Here is a 20,424-nt window from a genome sequence, read left to right as displayed (position 1 = left end):
GAGCCTCTATACTTGAAAGTTCTGTGGCTCCAGTTGTACTCTATTTAGTTTTTCATTCTACGGGTAATGGTTGTACTTTTCAAGGTTTTTGCCTTGTAATCCTCTTCAGTGTCAACTTTAATGCAGAGAAGTAGAAAAATCTTAAAAAGACTTTGCAGTCATTCATTAAGCTGCGAAGACCTGACTTATGAAGGCAGCAGTCAGCCTTTTGTTCTGGCTTGTAGCTCTGAATGCTGTTGTTGACTTTATTCACATCCAAAATTTTACCAGATTGTCTCTGCTTTGAAATGTGTCCTGTGTGTCTAGAGTTTGTCTGATGATTAAAAAAACCCCTTTTTTTTGTAATTTGCTCTGTAATCCTGAGGTTTCAGTTTGAAAGACAGAAGTGTTTAACAGGCTTCAGTCATTTAGAAATGAGAGTCAAAATTTCTGTGAAAGCCAACTTCAGGTTTCCTAAATCTGGCTCATAAGTGTGCACTTAACTGAATCCTTTCCTTTAAAGCAGCAACAGGATTCAAAACTATACTTCTGTTTTATCAGATCTTCTATGACAGATGTTTCATCTCCTGAGATGAATTTTCAGAATGTTTCATAGCATAACTTATCCGTTTCAAAAGCTAGTGGGTGAGCAACTTCAGTTCTATATTTGATAATTTCAGGAGGTGGTTAAAAAGAAAAACCCTAAAACTGAATGCTTTGTAGGATATATTTTAAAAACAATTAAGGAGAGCACTAGTTGTTTCAGCAATTATGATTTCTGCAGTGGTGATGCAGCAGTAATACCTGATGTAACTTGCTCTATCATAAGCAGTTTGCTTGTGTACAAATTGAAGAAGCATTTGTACTCTGTGTACATGATGCTATATTACTTGTTTAAACTATATTACTTGTTAAAAATCTGTCCAATCTAAACAAAATCTATTGTAATAATGTTTTACATTCTTGATCAACAACTTTTCTAATCTGCTTCTTTCCTTGACCTTCATTCTAAAAAAAAATCAGTGTTTTTTTTGAGCCTGTAATCTTGCTCACCGTGGTTGCAAAGTGAGCCAAAAGAGTAGTCTTTTTTACAGTAATACTCATGATAATTTAATTTTAAGTGTTGTGATCTTTTTGTTTGCCTAATCTTTGGTTTTACTGAAAGGTAAAAATTGAAACAGTGGATGTACTTTTTGTGTCTCTGTAACAAGATTCCAGAAGTTAGTGATTTTTTTCCAAAGACATCTATTCTGTAATTGCTGTCTGAAAGGCCATTTTCTTCCTTCCCATCTCGTAAACCCACTCACATCCTGAATTTGTTGCTTATTTCTTTGGAATGAAGCGCATGGGTTTGTTTCCCCTTTGCTAGGGAGTACTTGTAAGGAAAGGGCAGTAGGCAGACAGTGTGTAGTGCCTCTAGGTTATACGAAATGTATCCTAGCCTTTTTCTTTTCTGCACACAGATTTTGGTCTTTCTTTGTGATCTGCTGTTTTTCTCTGTTAACAAATGTATCATTTCCTTCATCTCCAATTTTCAAAGATTTTGTATGACTGACTTCTGTTTCAAGAGGAAGCTTACTACTAATTCCACTTCTCCCTGAATGTGGGAAATACGGCATCCAGCCAAAGGTGTTCTTAAAGCTGTGAAAATGTATTTGTACCAAGTAGGCGGGAGGAGGAGATACATTTTAAGTAGATAAAATACAAAAGGTGTTTTGGAATAGGTTAAGTGTATTAAATTCATTGCTTCAGTTAGATCTTTTCTGCTCCAGCTGCAGTAGAACTAGTTAAAAATAATACATGTGACAGGCAGCAATTTCGAAACAGCTTATGTACGGCTGAGAAACTGGAATTTGCAGATAGCACTTTATTCTTGTATAATAATGGGTGCATTTTAAAGGGAAGCTTAAAACTTTTTTAAAAGCTATACAAATCAAAATATGTTTTTTTCAAGGAGAAGTCCTCAATAGTTGAGTAATTTTGCCTTTACGAAATGTCATGTTAAAATTTCGAGGCTGTTTGTGACTTGCACCGTGTTTCCATATTTAACCTTTATATAAGTCTTTCTGTGGTTGTAATTGGTTTAAACTTAGGTCAGTCAACTGATTTTGTGTATATATGTAATACAGTTATAGTTGGAAATCTGACAAAATATTTTCCCTCTAGTGCTATAAATGAAATTGAGAACTACAGCAGCAGTAGTTAGTAATACACTTTTGTGGATTATACACATCAGCAAATTTTAAAGGAATGGTGCATGTGGATGGGCAAAAAGTTATAAATGTATTTGCTATAGGGTGTTAGTGTGTCCTGAGATATATTTCAAATCTTGCTATTTTCAAAGGTGAGCATCAATTTTCATAATAAAAACTTCCTGGGAAATTAACCTTGAAAGTAGTCATAGTACTCTAAATTAATATAAGTAATGTTATTTTACCTTCAAGTAGATACACATTTTAATCTTCTGCTTTGAACTGATTAAGAGCTAGTTCTAAACCAACTTTAAAATGACTCATGGAGTGGTGTCTGAAGTCTTGACACTGTGGACAGGCTACCTCTCCTTTGCTGGTTTTAGGAAAAAAAAAACAAAACAAAACTATCATCCCATAGTGCGGTTTTGCTTCTTTACTGTTTCCATTTCCTTTTTCAAAAGACAGTAAGTGTAATAAGGCAGACAAGTTGTTCTTGCTGGGATTCTTATTAGTTTTCATACATTTTGGAAGGCTCCTTTCCATTTATGGAAAACACAAACGTATTTCTAATTTACATTGGAGATGTATTTAAAGCAAACAATCCCCCCCCATGCAGGTAGCATTAATAAAATTCTTAACTGAAGCTTTTAACTGTGCTTCTTCAGGTAATAGCCTATATTTTAGGAGTCAAAGTTGACCCTCTTGCATATCAAGTGCACAGTGTGAATGTTTACTGAATTGCTGGGAGCTCCTTTGAGAAAACATAGCAAAATATGTAAAAAATTGCAAGCTAATACTAGTAAATGTTTACATTGGGCATATAGACCATTCCATGCCCTGGTGGGGTAGGCAGGGTACAGACAAAATAATTACTTCAGTGAAGTGGTAATTGTTTTCCGAATCGCTGCAGTCTTGGGGGACTGCGAAGTCTTGCTGATGGTTTCTGTAGAGATACTGCCTAAGGAGTTCCTTTGTGCAAGCGCTAGGCTTTCTCCATACTTGCTATATACTGTACTACAAACTTTTCAGTGTCCTGAGATTGTCTATAAAAATTGGCTGTGAGAGATGTATCAGGGCTATACAATTCTCCATAGGAGGCCTGTGTCCGATACTAGTAAGATGGAGGGAAAAGTGCTAGGCTGTTCAGAATGTGAAGTTCTCCTGTTGTTCAGTAATACTATGATTTCTTGACTGCCAATCAGGAGTTATAGTTTTAGACTACAGTGCAAACTGTTCCAATAAGCAGGGAAAACACAGACAAAGGTGAAGATTGCAGCTTTGCACTGTGTAACAACCATGGGAAAATTGAATGGTTTGTATTTATTTTTTCCTGTTTCTATAGAGAACAGTGAGTCGGATATTGCAGACCTAAAGCATATTATGACACTGTGTCTCAATGGGTTTTTTTGTTCTTAGACTTGTTAATGTGAAAGAGGCACTTACTAAACTTTCTAAAAAAATCTTATTTATTTTCATTGAAAGGTATTCTCTGTTTTATAACCGATTGAAGAACATTGAGGAAAATGAAGGAGGCCTTGATAAATTTTCAAAAAGTTACAAAACCTTCGGAGTTAACCAGTTTGTGGATGGTGGAATATATTGCAAAGAGTGGGCACCAGGAGCAGAAGCAGTGTTTCTCGCAGGTGACTTCAGTAAGTATTTTTAGGAATATTTCTTCTCTCCTGTACTGTGTTTTAGATAGATACCCTTTTCACTTAACGACAATTTTGGAGCGATGTTGAAATTGTGATGGTAAAAATGTATGTAGCAGCTGGCTGGTGTAGTGGCATTTTGTAACTCAAACTAATAATCTTCTCTATATTGTAAAGCCTAAGAACATAGGTGTTTCTAGTATATATAATCTTTATTTTAATGCTGACATGGCAATGACTTGCCTAAAGGATCTAGCCTGATCATGCTGCAGCTTTGAACTGAATGTGTCTGAATTAACTGAGGTTCTTCCTCATAAGCTAAGCTCTGCGCTTAGGCTTCTATGAAACTGTGTGCAGAGAAGAGAAATAACAGCAGAATAACTTGCTGTATCTTTGATCTAACAGCAGTGTTGTTCAAGGACCAAGGCCCTTTGAAATTCCCATTAATCATGAGAATGCAGGCAGAAGTCCTGCTGGAAAATGGTGATCTATAATCAAACTGATCTACTTATGGAAGAGTACATTGTATTCTGTTTTGAAGGGAGGAGAAGTAAGGGTGTTAGCAGAGCAGGAAGGTGACAGGATTTCATGGATGAATTTCATTGCCTGCTGTGAGTCACTTAGAACTTGAGACAGATACAAATTTGCTCCTCATTTGCAAGGCTAGCTACACGCAAATAATGTTCTGCAAATTCTTAAATGGAAGTCATATGCATTTTTGTTCTTAAATATTAATACCGTTCTCTCTTTTGAGGTTTGGGGGGGGGGTTCATTTTGTTATTCTCTTTTACTTTTGCTCTATCCCTGCTTCAGGTTTAGGTATTAGTCCATAAAGATACTAGAAATTCCACTACTGGCTTTTACTGTACTGGGATTTTATCTCTGAAGAGATTTTATTAGTTTAATCACATTTCAGAAGTATGCAGTGTTATTTATCCAACTTTTGTTTTGCAGAAATAATTACTTGGTGAGTGTTCAGTTGTGTGTATTTATATTACAAAACCTGTATATTTATTGCCAATTTGAAGCAGTTTACTTGTGCTCAAATAGGGTTAAATGTTGAGTTTTCCTTCTTCCTTATCATTTGAGAAAGCTATTGAAAGAGCAGACTCTAAGGAAAGAAGTTATGAACTTGATGTTGGATGTACTTATATAACTTCAAAAATAATAAGACTCATTAGATATGCCATTAGCTTTAGTATCTGGTGGTGTTTTCTGAAGTAGTATGATTAAGGTCCTGTAAAGGTGTGTAATAAAGAAATAAATGGAATACCTTGGCACTGTTTTTCAGATTCATTGTTAAGATGTTTTCAGTGCTTCCTAGCAAACTTTACTTTTAGTACTGTTTTTCCGTAGTCACAAGATCAATACACTTATAAATAGGATAAGCAAAAGAAAGTGTTTAAATACTCACATTGTGCTTAAGTTTAAAAACATCAGTCATAAAATGCATCTATTTTAATTTTCAGAAATTTGTATATTCTTTTCCTCTAAGAACTTGATGGGAGAATCTGTGTCCACTATTCACTGTGATAATTTGAGTCTACAGACAATGATTATTTTTTAAAAAGTCTTTTGATTTTGATGCAGAAGGCAGTAAAAAAATAGCACAATGCTGGGTTTTCAACCATGTTCCTGTTTGGTATAGTTAAACTAGTGAATGACGGAGTAGCTTTTCTTGAAATACTCCTTTTTGAAAATTAGAATAGACATTGATAAAATATGTTAACGCAGTGTTTGAATTTTAATGTGGGAATCAGATATGTCCTCTGATTCAAAACTGAATAATGAACCATGAGTGTAGTTCATCTGTTGCTAGATTATAGTGATGCCAACTATCACACACACAGAATCACTTTGAGAAGTGTTGAGAAGGTTTGAGAAGACCTCCTGGATCATCGAGTCCAACCATTCCTAACACTCCCTAAACCATGCCCCTCAGCACCTCGTCCACCCGTCGCTTAAACACCTTCAGGGAAGGAGACTCAACCACCTCCCTGGGCAGCCTATTCCAGTAACCACTGACCTTTTTCCTTGAAAAATTTTTTCCTGATGTCCAGCCTGAACCTCCCCTGGCAGAGCTTGAGGCCATTCCCCCAGTGGAGAATAACCTCCCTGGACCTGCTGGTCACGCTGCTTCTGATACAAGCCAAGATGCCATTGGTCTTCTTGGCCACCTGGGCACATTGCTGGTTCGTGTTCAGTCGGCTGTAAACCAACACATCCAGGTCCTTCTCCTCTAGGCAGCTTTCTAGCCAGACTTCTCCTAATCTGTAGCACTGCATAGGGTTGTTATGCCCCTAGTGCAGGATCCGGCATTTGGTCTTTTTAAACCTCATGCCATTGGTCTCAGCCCAGTGGTCCAGCCTGTTCAGATTCCTTTGCAGAGCCTCCCTACCCTCCAGCAGATCCACGCTTCCACCCAGCTTAGTGTGGTCTGCAAACTTACATAGGGTGCATTCGATCCCCTTGTCCAAGTCATTGATAAAGACCCTGAACAGGGCTGGATCCAGTACTGACCAGCCTCCAGCTGGAGTTAACTCCATTTACCACCACTCTTTGGGTCCGGCCATCCAACCAGTTTTCAACCCAGGAGAATGTGCGCCTGTCCAGGCCAGGGGCTGACAGTTTCCTAGGCAGAATGCTGTGAGAAACTGTGTCAAAGGCTTTACTGAAGTCCAAGAAGACTACATCCACAGCCTTTCCCTAGTCCAGTAGTCGAGTCACTTTGTCATAAAAGGCAATCAGGTTAGTTTGGCAAGACCTGCCTTTCATGAACCCATGCTGACTGGGCCTGATCACCCGTTTCTCTTGCATGTGCTTCATGATAGCACTCAAGATCACTTGTTCCATGACTTTCCCCAGCGCTGAGGTCAGACTGACAGGCCTGTAGTTCCCTGGATCCTCCCTGCAACTCTTCTTGTAGATGGGCACGACGTCAGCCAGCCTGCAGTGCAGTGGAACTTCCCCAGTCAGCCAGGACCGCTGGAAGATGATGGAAAGGGGTTTGGAAAGGACATCTGCCAGCTCCTTTAATACTCTTGGGTGGATCCCATCCAGCCCCATAGACTTGTGAGTGTCTAATTGCGCTAGCAAGTCTCTAACCTCCTCCTCTTGGAACATGGGAGCTTTGTTCTGCTCCTCTACCTCCTGGGTACATACAGGGAACAACTTTCCTTACTCCTAAAGACTGAAGTAAAGAAGGCATTAAGTACCTCAGCCTTGTCCTCATCCTTTGTCACAGTTCTTCCCTTCACATCCAATAAGGACTGAATATCAATACTGAATGCAGGACAGCTAGGTGGAGGATAATTTAATAGCTCAACTTGGTATGTATAAACATACAGAAAATTCTTGCCCTTATCTTTCCTTTGTTACCTGCAATCCCAGCTACTGCTGAAGATTTTTGTCATGACTGTAATAGTATTTAAGTTTAAATTACTCAACACAGCTGAAGACTAGAATACATTTGTTTTAAATGCCTATATTAAAATACATATTTTAAATGCAGACTTTTAATGAAATTAATAAATAATATAGTAAAAATATTATAACTTGTAAATTGACTTGGCAGGCTGGGGTGGAAATATATGCATACCAGAATACAGTAGCTGAAAACTGCAATGGCTTTCTAAATTCGACTTCATTTAAAATATTTGATGTAATATATCATATGTAACAGAAATTTAGGACTAATCTTGGAGTGATTGTATCTGGATGTTAATGAAATGTGGCAGTAGGAAGTCAAAAGAGTAAAAAAAAAAAAAATTCTCTTTAATGTGGAAAAATTGTTTGTCCTATATGTCATGTTCATCAGTCATAGTAAAGTACTCATTCCCAAAGGGGAAGATAATGTACTCGGAAAGCCTAGAGGAATGGAAGACTGACATTCAATTCAGTATGAGCTTTAGTAGTCTGAGAAATTTGGTTGCAAACCCGTAAGATTTAGATTCACGTTGCTACAGATATGTTTAATTAAAATTAACCTTTAACCTTTCTTCAAGTTTTCAAGCAGCCTAAAGTCTCAAACTAAATTTATGATCATATTGTATTTAAATTGAATATTAGGATTGTTTTTAATAAGACTTCTTTAAATAAACTCATCTGTATAAAAAGAGAACTGTAATTGAACCGCTTAAGGGGGAAGTTGGAAGTCTTATTCAAAGAAACAAACAGAACTTAAATGACAGCAGCTGATTGGGTTTTAAACTGAAATACAATGACATATAATATAAAAACGGTCAATTTGTGCTTTCTTCTTCAGTTCTCATGTAGGGAGATGAATAGCAGTGTTTCTCATACTGTTTTACTTAATATGGTATTGTCTGTGAACCTCTTAAATGATTGATGGAAAGACACAAGTTGTGACATAAAATATGTCTGATACTTAATCTGATAAATTTTTGAGAATCAAAACCTAGTAACAATTATAATGGCAAGGGCAGATTGTTACAGAGAATTGAAACTTCTTTCAGAATTTATAATTAAGCTGATAGTTGTTAATAGCTTTATGAACTGTGCTTAAGCATGAATGATTTGTTTCTGTAACTATATACATGCAAAGCATCAATTCAGCAAACAGGAAGGTTTTTGTGAATGACTTTTATGCTTTACAGCAGACAACAAAATCTTCGATATTAAAGTATTTTGACCCAAGTTCTGGTATTTTTGTACCTTCTATTTATAGGATAATTCTTAGGATCTAACTGTGCATTCAGCAAAAAAAGCTAGAATCTGGTAATAGCACACAAATCTGTATTTAGATTGAGGAATGAAAAATAAATTCAAGAAAATCCCAACACTTTGAGGGTTCTTTTCTCTCTTTAAAACTCCATAAATGGATAGAAAGAAATCTATCTGCTAGTGTTCTGATACAATGCTTTAGTTTTTCTGAATATTAAAGGAAGACATGAAAGCATTAAGATTTGCCAATTAGTACTTTCAGTTTCTCCATAAATCAAGTGTATGGGGCAATTAGTCGGCTGAATTTCTGATACTAGTGTCAGTATCAACATTATAGCTACCTTAAAAACTCTCAATGATAATGCACTAGATATTTTATTTGCATGCAGTGTTGCTGAGGAGCTTAGTGACTACTGACAATGTATTGCTACTTCACAATCAACTATTGAAAACAAGTCACTGAACTGCTAGGTTTTGAGGATAACTCATGGAATTCTTTTAGAATTGAGGACACTCAAAATTGTATTTGGGTATGCAGAGACTCAGTAGGTTATCTGTAAATAATATTAAAAAAAGTTATTTGCTTTAAGAAGCTTTAAAGAGTGACTATGCATATGCTCATTTGGAAGACAGTATTTGGTAAAATACACTGTCATACTTGTGGATTTCTGTTCTTTAGTTCCCTTATCATTCCTCTGCCTTCCTTTCCTTCTTAGGTAACATTGGAACTAAAACATTGATCACGTTGGAATGCCTGTTTTGGTTTCTGCTTCTGTTCTCTTGCACTAGTAGGGAAGGCTTCTTTTGGGGTTGGAGAGCAGAGAGGGAGGTTTGTTGTTTAAACTTTCACAGGTTTTCTTCAGAGCTAAGAAAGGCAAACTTAAGCCACCAGCCCTCATAATTTGGATATCCAACAGCTGATCAGAAACTTTTAATAATTTAGAATGGTTTTTTTTTTTTCAAGACTTGACTCAAACTTTTACCCAAACGACGTCTAGAAACTTCTGAACTTCTTACTACTCTCTTCGAGGTTTTTCTGTAAAAATACTTATATTTCACAAATAAATTAAATGGTGATATACTTCTGTGTCTGCAAACACCTAAAGGCGGTAGATGAAAATATAAGCTGCTCTTAATATCCAGCGAGACATGCTATCCAAGAGATAATGACATTTGGTTTTATTTCTGTGTTTGAGCTGTTTAATTGTTTTTTAAGCAGATTATGTTAATGACTCTGCTATGAAGCTGTTGGAGATCAGACAACATAGAAAGACCTCATTGGCTACTATTTAGAACAATACAGTTTCCTTAATGAATCTCTCATTATATATTCTGATTTCGTATTCCAGGCAAGTGGTATAAAGGTATCTTGTGGGATAGCAGGATTCTGATGCCCCTTCCCTTGTCTGAAATGCTATTTGTTCGATACCTTTTCATCAAGATGTATGAAGGCTTTCTGGACTCTGTCCTCTTTGAGCATCTTTTGGTTGATCCTAGATTATTTGGAATACAGAAATATGCCTGAAGAGATGAGTTCACTTCATGTGAGAATTCAACCTCGATTCCTAAAGTTTTTTCACTTTTGAAAAAATAGCTATAACGTTGTGATTATGTATCGGCTCTTTTATATTGGAAAAAGTGAATGATTTGGTAATACGCAAGTAGTACTTATTTTTGCTATGAGAAGCAAGAGGAGTTTTCATTTCTGATATGAAACTCCAAGTTAAGCAGTGAGCCTCAGAGCTGTATGGCTATGTACTTCTCAATGTGGAAATAGAGCCAAGAGATGGAACGAGAAATCATTTATGATTTAGCTGGAAGTATTACATTTAAATTGATTTTTAATGACAAGTGGTAGAATACAAGCCATTATAGCTTTGAATTCAGTTCTACATTAAAGCTCCATTCACGATTCTTTGGCATGTTAAGGGTACAGTTCTGAGCAAGAAGCTCCCTTGTGCCTCGTGTTGCTGAGGTAGGATGTAATGTTTCAATAGTTGGCTGGTTTTGGAAGATCTAGTCTGAGATGAGAGAAACCCAAAGTGCCAGGCTATTCAATATGTCTTCTGTTTTAGATTAAGACGTATGTGGGTACTTAAAAGGAGCTCTTGTCTTTTTGTATGGCTAATGGGTTTTCTGTGGTGATATCCTTTTTCCCTGAAACCTGTTCAAACTGATTATTTGAATTGCTGCTGGTAATCTTCTCAGCCTTTTTCTGTTAGTATGTATTGGCAGAGATTTTGAAGTCCCTGTTCTCAAACCAACATGTTTATTCTTTCCTTTATATTTTCAATTTCTGAATAGTCTGCTTGTCAGTTTTTGGTTTTGTCATGTCCACCCCAGCATTTCAAATCTACTATGTTTTGCAGAAAAATCTGAAAACGAAGCACTAAAACTGAAAGCAGCCTGAGCCAGTTCTGCTCTGAAGGAAGCCTTTTATGCAGCTTCATATGCCTCTTGCCTTAATACAAAGCAATATTTTCTGTTACAACCTGCCTAAATGAGTCCCTCTCCAGGGGTAAGCAGTAAACAATGGTTTTAAGTAGGACTGTCTGGGATGGCTGGCTGTTGCTTTGGATTTATTCTGAAGTCATGAATCACAGACACCCGGTAATGAAAGACTATGGCTGGGAAGAAGAAGGATTAGCAGTAGCATCTGGTACTTCTAGTAGGTGAAAAGGAAAGTGAGCAATTTTGGCAGAATTGGTAAAGCTATTAAAGGGATGCTTAAGTGTGTAGAGGTACTACCATGCCCCTCTATAAAGGAGGAAAGAGTTTTGGTTGTAATAGCCGTAATGAGAGGTCTTTCTAGAATAATGTAAAAATTCAATGTTCTTGGTGTACATAATGAACTGAACTCCAGGCATTATAAATATTCCACAAATATTTATAAATTGGGCTTAATACTGTTCTAATTTTTTATTTTGCTCAGTATTAGCAAATGTTAGCAGTCATCACCTGGCATATTTGATTCAGTTCATCCCTTGTAATCAAGAGATTACAGCTCAGATTGAAAGAGCTTCACAAAAAAACAGTGAAGGTGATCAGGTGTCTGTGGGATAGAAGAAGGCTGAAAGAATTGGTGCTGATTTTCTTAAGGAGGTCTTGACTATCATAAATCCAGGTCCTGCTTTCGACAAAATGTGCTGTAATTGTCCAGACATGGGCATAAGTTCTTCCAGATGTCTTCAGTTCTTCTAGTAAGCTTGCAGGGTCTACCTGGCTGTGTACCCCTCAGCTGTCATTCATTTTGCTTTACTGACTGTATCAGTGTCACTTGGATTATGCAAATATGTTCTAAATGAGCATGTAATTATTCTACTTTATGCATAATGTATTGCCCTAGTTTCTGCCTTCATCTCCCTTTTTGCCCTTTAAATACCTTCAGTGCTTTGGGAGCATTCAGGAGCCCCTAGATGACTGTGGTCCCCTTCTCTTAGTGATTGCTGATAGACCTGTAATTTACACTAGGTACCATGGTGTGACATCCTTTTTTTCCCCTCCTTCAAGCCCTAATATCCTAGCCATGTGTTCTATGTCTTTTTTACCGTCCCCAAAAGTTAAATAAATGTATGTATTATAGTGTGTAAACACTGCATATAGTTTTTGCAGTTTTGGCACTATTTTAAGGAGGATTGCTTTATTGCTAAGGTGTTGTGTCTTCAATGGTGGTCTTAGTAGCCTTAATAGCTGTTAGTGTTTGCTTCATTATTTTTTTTGACTGAAACTTCAGAGAAGAACCAAGGGGAAAGACCCTTCTGATTCTTCCTAATATACAAACTCTTTGGCTATTAATTAAGCAATAATTTAGTAAATACTTTATTTCTGTTAATGTGTGTATTTTCTGTCTGCACTATCCAGATAACTTTGTGATGGTATTTTTATCACTATTGAGTAATGAGTTAATTGTATTTGGTTTTGAGGAGAGGAAATGTTTTATTATAATAATCTCTTAATCATTTTTGACATCACTCTCTCCTGTAAAATGAAGTACTAGAATATTTCTTAGTTATTTTTGTCACGTCTAGCCAGTGATTTGTACCTTTCAGTTTTGTTCTCTAAAGATTGGCAGTTCTCAGGTTTAAACAGCTGCAACTAGCAACTTTGAATATAACCTAGTCTTTCTCTGAAACTCGACATCCATATATTGTTAGAGAAGGTTATCTTTTTGCTGCAGAGCAGGTAATTTTTTAATTCCTGATATTTGTTGGAAAACGTGTATATTGATGAATATAGATAACTTCTTCACTTCTCTACTTTGATTTTTATAGTGCCAAAACTGATGATCCTACTCTAATGGCATGTCCAGTTTTTAATTTAATTGCTTTTAACCCTGACTACCATGTTTAGTAGCAATATTGTTTTATACTAGCTTAAAATGATCATGGAACTACAGTTTCGTGTGTGAACAGTTTTCTAGCTGTTACAGAATGCCTGCATAAGATCATGCACTGCATCACCTTTAATAAAGTTGCCAAAGGCTGCTTGTTTTTCTTTCATTGAGGTATAAACCACCTTATTTTTAACTAGAAGGCATGTCATGCTTGTAGGCTAGCATGAAGGAAGATTAGCATATGTTGCTCTAACGTCTTGCAATTCAGTTTTCCATTTTGACTGGTTTCTTGTTAGCTTAGCGGTCTCTGCTTTGAACTATGTGAGATAGATGCTTTTCAATGCTGAAAAAAAGAGGAATTTTAAAACTTGACTTTCCACTTCCTTCTAGGCTAGAAATTATTGCATTGCCTAAGCCTGCCCATTTGGAAGCTTTATATTCAGTCTCATTCATATGAGTTAATCTTGACCATGCATTGACTGAAGACCTTGGCAGATTATGACCTTGGGCATGTCATAATGACCAACCTTGCACATATCCTGTGCTCAGTGAATGCAAAGAGGACAAAAAATCTTGAGTTATGGAACATAAGCTTTGTTCTTGAAACTTTTTAATTAAAAAGGGACCATCTTTGAGACTTAGTTATATTTAACTGTGGCATTTCAGGCCAAATTTCCTGGCCATGTTGTCATTGTCTGGTATTGGGTTGTTTCCTAGCCATTGCTATCAAGTTTGTCTGCAGCTTCCCCTTTGTTTTTGCTTTTATATACACTTAATGAGTGTTATTTATAGAACATCAGCTTAGAGGTAATGAGAAGTGTATGTGTCTAAATCTAGTTTGAGCATTCGATTTATGGAGGTTGGGTTTGGTTACATTTTGGCCAAACTTGCTTCCCATCTGTGTAGTCAAGAGCTGCTTATAGTTTCTTCACATAGTGTTGTAACAAATATTTATACTGGATTGTTTAAGATGAGGTTTTGGGGTTTAATTCTATGTTAAGCCTTACTTTTCAGCAATTTTCATACCATCGGGATTTTGTAATAGTAAAACCAGTAGTGTTTTTTGGAGAGAAGGTTGTTTTTACTTTCATCAGACATTCTCAAATTAGTACTGGGGTATGGTTTCCTACCGAAAATTTTATGCGTTTTATTGAGACTCTTTTGAACATGTGTAGTAGTATCAGATATTGAAGTATTTGTGTCTGCTGTCACTGACGTCTATTCTGAAAAAGACGGAATGCACTGTCATTCCTTTAAATTTAATTGGGCACATTTTAACATAAACATGCTTAGTATTATTTCTTAAATTGCAGATGGCTGGAATCCATTTTCTCATCCTTATAAGAAGATGGAGTATGGGAAGTGGGAGTTGTTCATTCCTCCTGGGCAAGATGGTTGTGCTCCAGTGCCCCACGGATCAAAGCTAAAGGTGCTGGTTCTAGAATTACTGTCTAATTCTTGTAACCCTTCTTACTCAATTGTCCTTTGTTTTCTTTTAAATACCTTTTTGTCTTTTAAATGTTCCAAGCAGCAGAATGAGTTTTTCTACTTGTGTGAAGTGACCTCAATGAGTGAAATGTTAACTTGTAACGCTTTGCTATGGTTAAGAACAGGCATATGTGGTTGAAATGCGAGTGGTAGTGTAATGTATCACGTTACAAGATGAAAGCTATTTACATATTGATAATTTGAAAAATAAGAATCAAATAATGTATAGATGAAGTCTTTCTGTATTTGATACAACTACTTGATACTGAGATCCTATTCAAATCTCTATATTGGTCATTTTTATGATCCTTTTAACCATGGCTTTTTAGGTGATCTTTTTGTGTTCCTTTACACAAAAGGTACATGTGGCCTTGTAAAACTTCCACCCGTCATTCAGAAATTAAAGGTATTGAGTAATAAGCTTAGATTAAGTAAGTTAAACTATAAACAAACACATGTAGAATTTAGTGATTTTATCATTTGTGTTTTGTGAGTATCCATGAGTATAAAATCCTTTCTTCCAGAAGCTAATATAAATTTTCTTGAACTATCAAATACCGTGAATGTTACTTAATGCAGATACACATAATAATAACAACTAACTGTTAGTAGAGTTTATTATTTCTTGGTGAATACTGGTTTCAGACAGAGATATATTACTGAAAATTTGAATCGTTACAGTCAGACCTTGATTTTTGGAGATCTGGTGCTAATGGGGGGGACAGTAATTACTGACAGTAATTACTGGGGGACAGTAATGAATAGATAAGGAAAAAAAATGTGCTGTAGTAATCTATAGACTAAAGAAGCTTGGAGAATTTGTATAATACTGCTGTATTTTCAAGGCTTCTATCAACAAAATCCTCATTTTTCTGCTGAATATCAACTTAGGTAAATTGGGAATCTGCTGAAACAAAGATATGCATAAAAATGCTCTGGAAATGCCTACTCAGTGTGTGTGCGTGTCTCTATACTTTTTATTATGGTCTATGAAATTATCCCAGTAATAAATATAGACAAACTGAAATTGAAGAATAATCATTCAGGGATAAGAAAGCTGTTCTGATTTTACAGACCAGGAAAGAGAACAGTTGTCTGCAACTAGAAATACAGTAATTATGCAGTATTTTCCAAGGTTTTGTGATGTAAGTAGGTTAGATTTTTTTGATTGTTTCTAAATCTACCTTTTATGTTGTATCTACAGAACTATTAGCTCACCTCCTGTAGAATATTCTGTGCTCGGTGCAGAGATGAGAGGTGCGAATGATGAGGAGTAATAATTAACATAATAGCAAAAAGCATATATTCCTAAACATATTTAGAGATGTACTAGATTATTTTTTTGTCTACCTATATAGTCAGTAGTCACGTCTCCTATTTTTGAAGTACAAGTCTTTATAGTACTTTCTGTCTTTCCATTTGCCACTTTCTTTGAAATATGAACTCCAGAACTCGAAGACTGCATTGTGCATAACTTTTTTAGTATGCAGAGTTTTTGACTACTGATTTCTCTTGATACTGATAAACTAGTAAGATTATATGCTGTAGTTCTGTAGTTGCTCTGAATCCTCTGAAAAGCCATAAGGGTCTGGCAGAACAGAATGAGTTTTTCTTTTCTTTTTCTCCCCACCACTTCTTTAGTGGTGCTTTTATATGGTTAGTTCTAAAAAAAAAAATGTATGCAGTTGTCACTGACACTCAAAATATGAGATTGCCAAACAAGCTTGTGAAGCTGCACTGTTCTGTCTGCCTGTGAGAGAGATTAACTTTTGAGTGTGTATAGTCTTGACTTCTTTTAAAACGAGTAAAGATTTAGAAACCTGATTCACGAGTGTACATAGTAATTGATGACTTCATCCGTATGGAGCTGCTCCCAGCCTCATCTGTAACTTTGCTAGTAATCTTTCATGACACTTCGTAAATGCTATGGAACAAAACCAGGACTGAATCTAACACATCACAATGTATACTTTCAGTGTATTTAGATGATATAGCTGATGTGGAAATAAGTCTGCAGTTAAGGTGGTTCTAAAATGGTTTATCTGTCACAGAAGCTAGAATGAGGTTGTAACATTCCACATTAAGCATTTATGTTATCCTCATGCTGTGGCTGATTTTTTTTATCCTCTCTCATTCCATTGATGAGTTCAGAAAAGTGCTGTTTTCTTAAAACTTTCTTCTGCTAGATTCTGATAATTCATAAATATGCGTACCTTTAGAAATACAAGGATTTGTGTGGGAATGCATACTTTTGCAGTTCTTTGTTTGTGTAGAAGTTGAGAATATTGTATTGTACATGGAAATCACTATGCAGATGGCAGAGCTAATGTTTAAATAGGCAGTTGTCTATGTGCACTAGACTAGGCAACAGAAACTGTTTCTTCTTAGTGATGAAGGTATTCCCTCTTTTGCTTTCCTAAAGAAGCATAAGGGAACCACAAGTTTTAAAGATTTTTACTAATATTATTCTTAAATATTTAAGTTAAATTAGTCCACTTTTAAACATTTATGCACTGATTTGATTTATCTGCTAGGTGAGAAAGTCTCCCCCAGAAAGTCTTCAGCTTCTCTCTACACTGTTTTCATCTTTAGTTCCACACAGGCAAATACCAAATTCTGAAAAAGTAACAAGGTCATTACTTTTAAATAAGTAATTTCTAAGCCAGAATGGGAGATGGTTGAAATGTAGGTGGTGACACTAATTTATATTAGGTCACAAAATATTTTGCACGAAAATAAATGAGGAACAGAGGTCAAACATTTGCCTCTTTTCAACAGCAGTAGAGTGTCTACTGTAGCTCTTCAGGCAGTCTTCTCAGAAGTAAATACAAAAATTGAAGAAAGTGAGTAATTAAAAACCGATAGAGATCTTCTGATACGCTATTGTGTGAAGAGATGGATGCTTATAACAGCTGAGTGACTCCCTGCGGATTATGATATCAGTCTACAAAATGTTAGCTGCTAGAAAAGGACACTTTTTTTTTTCTGCCATGGATCAGTGGGGAGCTTGGAGTTAAGCGAACAAATAATTGCTGTTGTAGTTGTGTGGGGTTTTGTTTGTTTTAAACTTCTGATATGTGTCATAAGGTAAGCAAAGATTAAAAAACAAAATCTAACTTTGTGCTTTAATAAATGAAGCCTCTTTACATCTGTTTCTTTATTCTAATGGGAGTACCTTGAAAGATGGTCTGGGACAACTAAAATTTCTTCAAATGTTAGTTTGTCATTCTAACATTAATGGCAGTTGGGGCACAAGTGTGCCTATCTTCCTTCATGTTTGAAAATTACTGAATTCTTCCTTCATTGCCAGAGTATTTTTAATTACCTTTTCACAGTATACAGCAAGCATTTAGAAAAAAATAACATGGAAAGGCTTCCTTAGCAAGTCTTGTCATATGTTGTCATGTGCATGCAGGTATTTAAGTGTTCCTCTTTGTTCTTTTACTGTTTATTTATAAAATAATTTTACAGCTACTTAAAAACACCTGTAAATTACATTTTCATTGTAATCTCTAAATCTCAATTTTGAAATGGTGTCAGGACAGTTTAAGAATGGGGTAGTATTGGTAAAATTTGAGATCCTTATGTGCAGTGGGGGAACTGGTTTAGTATCCTTTATGGGAATGCCATGGAACAACACAGAAAATACAGAACAGTTGGAAAATACAAGACTGTAAGAATCCAAACCTAGATGAAAATTTCCTAATTCATGGCTAATTATAAAATTCTGAAGTATTTTCACACAGCCAAATAAGAAAAGATGGTCAAAGGAGTACTTCCAAAATATTGGTGATTATGGCTAAGATACTTATTGCCTTGGAACATTGACTAGGATAATATCTGTATAACAGAACCACTAGATTTTCTTTTGTGAGCTGGAGAGGGTATACTGAAATAGTAGTAGTTGTTCAACTTTGTAGTAATGGCAGTAAACCTGTTATACTAATAATTTTATCTGACACTATCTGACAACATGCTGGGTAGGTGCATGAAATTGAAACACTATGCAACTACATATCACTTGTACATTCATGAAATGTAGTTAATGTAAGCGATTCTGGCTTATTTCTCTTGAAGGTAATAATCAGGATGGCTGACATGCATCCATAATACAACTTTTACCAAGAGCAAAGTAAATGTTAGGACGTTGTCTATAAGATATCAGTGAGTACATTTGTTGTTTTTTTGTTAGATTTCTGAAGCTGTATGACTTTACTACAAACGTTTGGCTTTTTACATAGCTTATGTAATTGAGTGTACATAGGTGAATTTAAAACAAAACAAAATCCTATTTTATGGTTAATTTTGATTGAGTTTTAGAAGATAATTTCTTGGCACCATACCAGACTTTGTAATTTCTCTGTGTGTGCTAAAAGAACTAATCATATACAGCTCAAGGCAAAAATAACATAAGTTGTCCCTGGAAAGGTCACCTCAGAAAATCGTAGAAGCTTTTTAAAAACTCTGCATACCATCATTTGCCAAATATATATCCTTTCCTCCTTCACATACATCTTCAGAGGGTGTGTGTGTATATATTGTAAACTTTATAGTTTTTTTTTGATGGAGAGTCTTATCAAAACTTATCATCTTATTACAGTATATTTCATGTACTTGTTAACACAATATTCTTGTATTGATATTCCAGACTCTTGCATGTTTGAGTGGTTTCAGTGATTGCTGAACAGTAATTATAAGTGCCAAGTTCAATGCTAAGTTGGAACTGACATGAAGAAGTCGCTATTTTTTTTTTTACAACTTTGTACAGAATATTTTAAAGTTTACTGATATTGGCTTTAAGTAGTTTTCCAGTCCAAACATAAAACCTTTTTTAGTATTAAAGGGTGCAAAAGAGGAACTTCGAGTCAGAACACTAGAAGATTAATCATGGTTAGAAGTACCCGTGAAAGTACATTTTTACCCGTGAAGTGCTGGAGAGAGGAGAGTTGGTAGTAAAGGATATTAATAGAATTCATCCTTACAGTTTACAACTGTATCCTGTACTTTTTGGTGGATTTGCATGCTCAGTGTTTAACTTGTAAACCTTGAAAAGGAATCAAATGTCGTGAGTAGGTAGGTTAATCAGTGTCAGGGAACCACTGTGAGTAAAATTCATCAAGTGTAATTACTGTCACTGATGAAGTGGATGGGATTGCAGCTGACCTAACTGATCAGGAAGTCCTGTGGCATAGTATCGGACTTGCTCCAAGTTCGGGTCTCATGCTTCAAGCAGTCTGGAGTCAAAATGTGAAAGTTTATACTGAGAATGTGAAAACCAGGGAGACTTTTTAAGGATGAGTTTGCAGGCAGGTGGTTAGTATGCTAGGTAAAGTGTAACATAACATGTAAATAGGTTATGTGCAGTCAGACAGGTTTCACAAAGGGAGCCTTAGGTACCTCTGGCAGAGGTATGAAACTTCATTTCAGTGGAAAGCTTCCCGAAGTATTCACTCTTTTGTTATATGTACAAAAATAAACACTTGCAATGCTTCTTGTTTTCACCTCAGTTATATGTGGAATATGCTTGCTCATAGTCTGTTAAGTTCTATGCCACTTAAATTTCATGTCTTAAATGGTATGTAGGATGGAAAAAATTAAAAATCACCAGGTCTGCAAAGTTGAACAGTGAAAGGAACATATATTTTGCAGCATCATGGAATATAACCTATATGCAAGAAAGATCAGACAATGGCATTCCTAGCATTTTGAACTTTAGGGAATGGGACTTAAGTCATCTCACATATACATTTCTAGACACCAGTAGTGCTGAGTGAGAAGTTAAAGCATTAGTTAAATCTGTGGCAATACCCTTGCTTGATTGTGACCTGCAACCCTTCAAGTTGTTGTAGACTTTTCCAGGTTATAGATTAAGTTTACTGATAACTCGTTGGGAGGTAAATGTCTCCTGAGTCTCCGACTCAGCCTGTTTGGATTTCGTAAACAATGTGCAGCTACTCGGGGACTCAGTAGGAGAGGTTGTAGCAGTGATGAAGCATTGTAATGCGGTGGACTGTTGCTCTTTGGATCCTTTTTTACAGACTGACCTCAGCACTTGAGAATATTCTTGTTGAGTTATTTTAGCAGGCTTAGTTCTCCT

General features: G+C 36.0%; 1 protein-coding gene across 5 annotated transcripts in view; it reads left to right on the top strand.

Annotated features, from left to right (window-relative positions):
* The window catches only part of GBE1 (1,4-alpha-glucan branching enzyme 1), a 165,974-nt gene that overhangs the window by 26,844 nt on the left and 118,706 nt on the right, over positions 1 to 20,424 (top strand). For all 5 annotated transcript variants that reach the window (XR_008448209.1, XR_008448211.1, XM_054056455.1 and 2 more), the window contains exons 2-3: positions 3,654 to 3,823; positions 14,153 to 14,268. Coding sequence is in view for 3 of the 5 variants with exons in the window: in XM_054056455.1 (XP_053912430.1) it covers positions 3,654 to 3,823; positions 14,153 to 14,268 (286 nt within the window). In the remaining 2 variants the exon portion in view is untranslated. The remainder of the gene's footprint in view (positions 1 to 3,653; positions 3,824 to 14,152; positions 14,269 to 20,424) is intronic.

The sequence above is a fragment of the Cuculus canorus genome, chromosome 1 (assembly GCF_017976375.1).
Source record: "Cuculus canorus isolate bCucCan1 chromosome 1, bCucCan1.pri, whole genome shotgun sequence".
Lineage (NCBI taxonomy): Eukaryota > Metazoa > Chordata > Aves > Cuculiformes > Cuculidae > Cuculus > Cuculus canorus.
Note: the sequence above shows the minus strand (reverse complement) of the source record. Positions and strands in the feature narration are given on the sequence as shown.